The sequence below is a fragment of the Paralichthys olivaceus genome, chromosome 18, assembly GCF_024713975.1.
Source record: "Paralichthys olivaceus isolate ysfri-2021 chromosome 18, ASM2471397v2, whole genome shotgun sequence".
In the NCBI taxonomy this organism is placed as follows: domain Eukaryota; kingdom Metazoa; phylum Chordata; class Actinopteri; order Pleuronectiformes; family Paralichthyidae; genus Paralichthys; species Paralichthys olivaceus.
The window spans coordinates 14,658,429-14,666,728 of record NC_091110.1 but is presented as its reverse complement, the minus strand read 5'-3'; the positions used below and the strand labels follow the sequence as shown (position 1 = coordinate 14,666,728).

Below are 8,300 nucleotides of genomic sequence, written 5' to 3'. Positions count from 1 at the left end.
AGCACCAAGCTGCACATGTTCTGTGCATTTCAAACTGAAGTATTATCGCCTCTGAAATAACACATTTGGACAAAAACATTAAAAAAAAAACATAGGGAATATTTCATTGACCTACAGGAAAACTATAGAAGTAACTATTAAATAAATTAAACAGATGGTCTCTGTGTAAAACACATTGACATGAATCCTCTCAGCAGACATACAGCAAAGCGAGTGATAACACTGATACATACAGTACAATACAATCGCCTGTCCCTTTTAACAAATCCATTTCAGTGAGACACAGGACGTCGGCTATGGTGGTTAGTTCCTGATTTCTTTTTCCCAAAAAAATATACTGCATATCTATTTATACATTTATATAAACAACAACAAACACTTTTGATAATTTTCCTTTTTTTTTTATAACTCTAAAATACATCTATAATATTTAGAAACAATATTTACAATTTACCCCCTTTTTTATGTGACATTTCTGAAGAGGAACACTTGGTTTAAGAGCTAATAGACTTTCTCACACACACACACACACACACACACACAGGATATTTGATATTTACAATAGTTTTAATCGTGTCCTTGTGTCCATTCATTGAGCCGTCACTCGTGTGAGATCTCGGAGGCACTGATGAGCATCTACTGTAACACTGTAACCTATGAGGGAGCCGACATGTTGTGTAACGTCTGCCAGACGTCCCATAATACTTCCTGTTTGTGAGTTTTTGCTCGTGTTTACTCCGCCGCGCTGTGAGTAATAACTGAAACCTTATGAACGCTTCATGTTCCAAGACAACCTCTCGGTTACATGACTTTATACGCTCATCCAGGCCTCAATTTGTAAGAGACAAGCTGTATCGGTGTGATTTACCATTCGGACCCGACAACGCAGACATCATCCAGCCTAACATCCATGGAGTGTTCTGTTACCTGACAGCTAGAGTTGATTTCACGCGTTTGCTCCATGTTTTTTCTCTTTAAGAGTCACTGCAGCCTCCTCTCCGTCTTACACGATCAGGCCTCACTTTCTATGAGCCGATAAATGAAAACCCAATAAATGAGAGTTTATTCCAGAAACAATGTCTGCTAAAGGAACACACTCCCCATCTTTGTGATGAGCGGGAGCAGCGTGCAGAGGAAAACGAGAGAGTACGACGAAGATGAGGAGGTGGGTGATGCTGAAGCTGTGTGGTGGTGGTTGTGGGGGCTGTGGACTCTGTCGGGCGGCTGCACGGTGATGTATCCATTGATGATGCGAACCAGCGGAGGAGGCGGGGACTGGACTATCGAGCTGTGAAGAGAAGACGAGAAAAAGAAGAAAAACCTGATTTAAAATTTGGACGATTCACATTTATCTTCTAAAGGTCTTTTACACATCAGCTTGTAAAGAATGGAGTGTGACGTGAACACACAATGTTTCTTGGGCTTTAACCATCGCTGTTGGTGTTTGTTGTTGCTTGAAACTAAAATATTTGGTACAATAGTCGACAAAAATTTGTTTAGGTACGTTTTTATTCCCAAACTGATTTCCATCTCTTTCTGCAGCACCATCTCTGCACCGCTGTTCCCCTCTTTGAGTTTTAAGGGGAAACTCTGCTACAGAAGAAAACGCCTCTGCTTTTCCACATCGTCCACAACCGCCTGAGAAAATATGCCCACTGCAGAAGGTAAACAACGGAAATATTGATGATGATGAAAGCTAAAAATGAAAATTTCCCGACAGAGGAATCCACTGCAGCAGAACTGACCTATCAGGGGAGATTTTAGCAAAACCTCTGGGCGTGCAACTCATTGATCAGCTCATGGCTACAAACCAACAGCCTGCCTGTTTTTACTTTCTTTATTTTTCCTTTTCTCTTCATGTTACATATTCTTACTGCTTGTTCTATTTTTTTCTTTTTTCAGCTGTCTCAGTTCCTTTCTTTATCTGTCCTTTCATGTCTGGCAATTAAATCTTTTCTGCTCTTCTGTTTGATGCCGAGCCCGCGGTGTTTGTGTGGTTGAGACTGGGACAGGGCCAGGCCAAACAAACAGGACCTGAAGTCAGGATCTCCAGATACCAGAGGGCTGCAGCAGCAATCTGACACAGCATCACCACATTCAATATAAAGGAAAAGTAACTGCGAGACAGGGTTTCCTCCTCTTACTGGATCATATTACATTGATTAAGACTTATTTTGACAATGCTGCCCACACCCTAAATCATGTCTCTGTCATTACTCCTCATCCTGACTGCAGACTGATGAGAGCATGCTTCAGCTGCTTTCAGACATGCACTGAACTCTGGACATTCTCCAGAGCAGCCCCCTAGTACAAAGTCGACAGAATGTCCAAAGGAGCTGATGTGAGAACACAGGAGATCCTCTGCTGAGCGAGTGGGTGGTTTAATGTTTCTGACACACGACAGACGCAACAAAAAGAATAGAAATATCTGCACTGAGGAAAATATCAAACAGGGTTTTTGGTGATAAGAGCCGGTGTCCAGAACCCGAAAACCCAAACTATCCAGAGATTTCTGTGTTGTTGGTGATGTGTCTGAGATCTCCCGCTGTGCAAACTCTGGAGAGAGTCCGGACCCAATTCTGCGGACATCCTCCTGAGTTCACGTCTGAAAACGGCTTTAGAGGGATCATTGAGAACAAACGAGCTGGACTTTGGATATTTCCCAAGCTGAAGAAGTTGGAAAGGTTTGGAGAGGTATGTGAAATCATGTGCAAAAATGAAGTAGGGGGAAAAAGTTTAAATATTCAAGAGAAAGCCTGAGGTTGATTTTTGAGTTTATTTAGCTTCGAGGGTCTGGAGAGGCTGAGGGAAACCAGGTGCACCCCTTAACTCCGTGGCCATGCATCAAACACAACAGAGAGCTGTGGCACTGTGGCCGCTTCTGTTCTCTGGACTCCCTCTCCCGTTTTCTCACTCGGCCACCTTTTCAGACATTCAAATATACAAAGACGTGCACCGCGTACACTTTGCAAAGTGTACACAAACAGTCTGTTTCCTCCCCGCTCAAACGCAGCCTCTCTCGGAGCAGGGGGAAATCATTTCTACAGACATAATGTACACAAATGCTCACAAACCTCCTCTGTTCCTGCGGAGAACAGGCGATACATGACTGGATTTCTTTTTCTTCACCAATTTGGAGTCGTCCATACTGTACGTAGAAATATGCACGTTCATACAGCGGTAAGAAATCACTGTGTGCTTGACGGCAAAATCCTTCACTGGTGCCATTAAACAAAACTACAAAACTGTACCTGCTGATTAGCTGCAATTAATAATACTTAGAATGATTTCCAACCTGTTACTGTAACACTGGAATATTAATCACCACATTAATCGTAGACTAAACGATAATAATACAAAATAAAAGGACTTCATGTTCATTTCTTTTTCATTCTGATTTCTAATTGGTCTGTGTCACAGACTGTAAATAAAGATGGATGACATGACAGCTCGCCAAAAGTGAAGCCAAACCTTAGAATCGCTCCCTGGTGGCAGGCTCAAGCCTCCTCCATGTTAACAGATGGGACAGAATTAAAGAGATTTAGACTGATGTGTTTTCAAATGTTTTAATAAGTTATCTGATATGATAAAAATGATCACGATTGACAGGTGAGACTGACGCGTGATTGGCCGAGCACATTTATTGGCGGGACCACGGCTCCGTCCATCGATCACTACTACACAAGCTCTGGCTGAACGCCCCTGAATTGTTGGTTGTGTCAAAATGATCATGTCTCTACAAGTCCACCAATCAAACTTCTCGTCTGCTAAAAGAGGAAACGTTAATGTAAGTGACCCTGACAGACTCTGTTATAATGTTTCTCTACCACCTGACCTGCAGGTCTTTAGACTGTGGGAGGAAACCACAGGAACCAGAGGAATCCCCTCGCAAACATGACGACTCTTCCAAGAATGAAGTGCAGAGCGTCAAACCCTGGAGCTCGTTACTACAGGATGACAGAGCTAACCACTGAGCGATCGTGCTGCCAAAGTCAATCTGCTGTAAGAAGAAATCTCAGGCTATTTAAAGTATGTGTGTGAAGAAAGAAAGATAAGAGACAGAAAAATGGAAATCAAACAAAGCCTCATGGGAAACTACGGCATGTTCAGACAAACCTCAAATTTCAAATATTGAGCTGGAATTACACGAGTCCATCAACCATAGTAAACAAGCTGTGTTCAACACCAATTAAACACAAGACGAGGATTAACTGGCTCAAGCTCTTTCAGGAGAAAGACGGAAGAAAAAGAAAACACTCAGTCTTACAGATTTAATTTGAATTCATCCTTAATTAAGAAAAAAAATCTCATTTTCCGTCACTTTGCAGTTTGGGGAATACACAGCTACAGAACATTTTTCAATGAAAAGGGCAAATGTGTAATACAAGTTGTTGATGCTGTCCAGATAGATCTTTTGAGTTAAGACAGCCACTTTGACTTCAGGCTGATGAATGTGCCCTTAATCCAGTTTCCCTCGAAAGTCAATAAAGCTGCTTTCAGACATGCACTGAAGTCCAGACCTCAAGTTTTCCAGAGGGGCTGAATGTGGAAATGCAAAAAATCAGAGTCAGTTGCTCTGGACATTTTCCTGTTGTTGCCTCTGACTCATACGATCTCCTGCTGCGTTGTTCAAATGTGAAACACAAACGCCAGAAAATGCCTCAACCTCGTTTTTGGTACATTTGACAGAGTTCATGTGAAACATTTTTTGTTCTGTCTCCTTGTTTGGACCTTTTTGCAAGTTCTTCTCTTTTTGCATGAGTTTCCTTCAGGCTTTCTGTCCCACAGCTGAAAGATGTGAGAGTTGGGAGAATTGCAAACTTGCCACTGGGTGTAGGAAATGGATCAATTTAACCTTTTCGCTTCCTGTCCAAGTGTAAAATCATATCAATGGAAACACTAAATTTCATCCCCACGACAAGCTGGGAGAAGTTTCAACATGGCCGACCACACCTTGCGGAGAGGTCTTCTTTTTGTCTGAAAGGTGAGCTTGTTTTGTTGTCTGGTTAGTCCCTGCCTGGAGCTACTGTGAGACCCAAACCGGATACTTAGTAGAAATTCCCAGGCTGCTATTTTCACATCAGGACGCTTATACCAGCTATAGTTTGGAGTCCACACGACAGGGTGTGTGTGTGTGTGTGTTGGCGTGTGTGCAGACTCCATGAAGAGTGTGGTGATGTGATACGTTGGCTGTTTAAGCCTGCGGCACCATATTCTAAGGACAAGGCTGCGTAACATATTCCAATTTCCTCCCTCTCCTCTCACATCCTCTCTGTCCTTCTCGTCTGAGCGTTTACCCTTAAACTCTTTTCTTTCCTTTTGTCTCCATCTCTGGCCTTTTGTCTCACCTCTTCTACATTCCTCCTAATCCCTTTATCACGGCAAAAGCCACAAGGAAGTCATTGGTGACAGATGCACGGGGAAACGAGACCCCAGCCCCCGTTGGGTGCTCTTACCTCTCCTCGATGCGAACCCAGAGGTCGTTGAAGTGCCGGTGCCGCTGCTTCTTCTGCTTGTTCCTCCTCTTTTTCTTCAGCATTTTTCTCTCTGCTTTCTCCAGCAGCTCCAGGCTGTCCACCGGCAGGAGCATGTGGGGCAACAGGTCGTCGTCCTCCTCTTTATGGGGGAGCTCGTGGAGGAAAGGCTCCAGGAGAGGGGGCTCGTCGTAGTGGTCCTCGGACTCTGGTCTGGATGATGATCGCCTGGAAAACAAACAAATCCCAGGAAGTTGAGATACGTTTTTTAAAAAGAAAGATGTGGGAGATGCTTGTTGTCACAACATGTGGTGCTTAAACTTCAATATTTATATCAGCATGTCTGTAATTAGGGGATTAGAGGGTTTTTAAAAATGTGTTTTCTTGAATTTAAGCAGCAGACAACCGATTTAAGATTTAAAAGCATTTCCATATTGTGTCTTAACCTTAGTTGCCCCGGCAAAATGACAAGACCACAAAGCAATGTCCCCTGTTCTGTAGGATGACTAGAGAGCAACAGGTTTCATGTTGACTCCGGGGGCCCTGAGCGGTCCAACACAAAGGAGCAATCGACAAACTTTGAAAGTCTGCAGTCTGAAAACTATTCATTTCCTTTTGGGTGTTTCGGAAATTTGACCTGCTGAGGGTGGAGGTGCTACTGACAAAGGAGGCACAGATGCAAGCAATTCTAAAAGAGAGGAGAGGAAAAGGAAAGTGAAGGAAAGGAAAGGAGGCCAGAGGAAAGGTGAGGGGAGGAGAGGAAAGGAGGCCAGAGGAGAGGTGAGGGGAGGAGAGGATGGGAGACCAGAGGAGAGGTGAGGGGAGGAGAGGAGAGAACATGATTCTGAGAATGTTCCAAGAACAAATATTCAGTTTAATTGAGAACATGTCTGAGATTTTCTGGAAAACAAATGAAAAACTCATCTCTCTGATTAGAAACACTTGAGCTTCTGATGAGCTGCTGGTCGTCACTGATGAGGTCAGTAACTATTTTTAACAAACAACATGCGCACACACACAAACACCCTTTTACAATACAAAAAGAATTTCAAATTAAAACTAAGTCTAGACTCTTTACCTCTAACCCTGTCACACTCTGTCCTGTCAGTGGAATGTGTCAGAGAACTAAATAAATCCTTGACGTCAGCTCAACCAAGAGAATAAATTGTCTTATTCTGAAGTTTTTGTTTGATTAAGTTATAAATGTTCCATCAACTCATTAAAGAGGCCAAAATACTAATTCTGGTTAATTTCATTATATATTGTTTTTGCTTATTATAAGAACAACTTTTTAACCAATAATTTTAACGCTCATTAAGATTTTTCAGTGGCAACAATAAAAATGTATGTATTAATCCTACAGTCTATTTAAGTGAACCTACAGTGGTGTTGTTGGACTCATCATCCCGCATCAATCACTGGGTTTGTGTATGAAAGTAGATTCACTCAGTCGTTCATCGACTCACACACAGAACGAGAAAACACAGATCTGCAGTGAGATAACCACCCGCGCTGTGCGCCATGGTAGACTGCACTATATGCTTCACAGCAGGAGGTATGAGTCCTGCTCGGTTTGGTCTTTTCAACACCTCCTCATCGGTGACATATCTGTGATGCCATCTATTCAGTGGAAACAGCTGAAGACGTGAACGTGATAGGTCGATGAATGTGTTGAAGCAGAAAAATCCAAAACAAGAGATTCTCTATCTGGAGAAACTGAACCTGGTACAGTGTGATGACTCGGTCATGTAGTGTTGTGCTTCTTTTACAAGAGGGAAAAAATATTTGATTGTTTCTCGGTGTGGACGGATGGATTGATCACGCAGAAACGTACATGTCAGGTAAGTGTGAGAGGCTTGATCTCAGCTTAAACACGATGTGTAGACAAGAGTACAATCAGTGGTGGCCCTGAAGTGCAAATCACAAAAGTAAAAAAACAAATCACAAAACCAAATGGCGAGAAAAAAATAGAATAAGAAAACAAATGACAAAACATAACGGAAAACTAGAAACAAACGAAAGAGCAAATCAAAAAACCCAACAGCAATTACAAAAACGAATCTGCAAATAAAACTAAAACAAGCTCAGATAAGAAAACAACTTATTGGCCGTTGTTCTTTTTGATTTGCTGTTGTGTTTTGTGGTGTGTTTTCTTATGTGAAGTGTTTGTGATTTACACTTCAGGGCCAATGTGCTTTATTTTCTTGCCTGTGTGGTCACCAGCCTCCCCAGTAAAATGAGTTTCTTACATGATTAGCAGATTAGTGGCTCTGCCAGTGAAGACACAAGATAATAAACTCACTCTCCGCAGTGTCAACAAAGCGGGTAAATTACTAAAACTGTAATTTTTGTCAAACTTCAAAAAGACGAATGTTTAGGGACGTTCAGGGAGAGTGAGCGCTCTCGAAAGGGGAGAATCACTCAGCGGATAACGACCGAGTGCAGATTTTTTGATTTATTGGAGGGAACACATTTCTCACAAAGGCTGACGCAGGACGTGAACATCTGTTTTGGGTCTGAGAACAAACACAGGCCGGCAAAGGAGTCGCTCTTACTCGGAAAACGATTTCCCATTTGAAATCCAGTCCGTGAAAAAGTACAGAGAAATATATATTCCTGTCAGGGCCGAGAGGCAGGCGGTCGCTCTGTAAAATGTGGCCAGGACGTGGAACCTTACACCCATTTAAGTGATAAAATATGGGCTTTCGAGATTTTCAGAGGAAATCAGAACGTGCAACGGCTCTTTCCGTGCAACATAATGTTTTTTTTGCCTTGTTCTCTATCTGTCATCTCTTTATTTCTCAGTTTTTCATCTCCTCATGTCTC

At 42.5% G+C, this 8,300-nt stretch overlaps 1 protein-coding gene across 1 annotated transcript in view; it reads right to left on the bottom strand.

Moving 5' to 3' along the window:
* Nucleotides 1-413: 413 nt before the first annotated feature.
* trabd2a (TraB domain containing 2A) overlaps nucleotides 414-8,300 on the bottom strand; it is a 52,085-nt gene continuing 44,198 nt past the window's right edge. The window contains exons 7-8 of the mRNA XM_020081543.2: nucleotides 5,457-5,702; nucleotides 414-1,288 (exon numbers count right to left, since the gene is read on the bottom strand). Of these exons, the coding sequence (XP_019937102.1) occupies nucleotides 1,084-1,288; nucleotides 5,457-5,702 (451 nt within the window). The 3' untranslated portion in view covers nucleotides 414-1,083. The remainder of the gene's footprint in view (nucleotides 1,289-5,456; nucleotides 5,703-8,300) is intronic.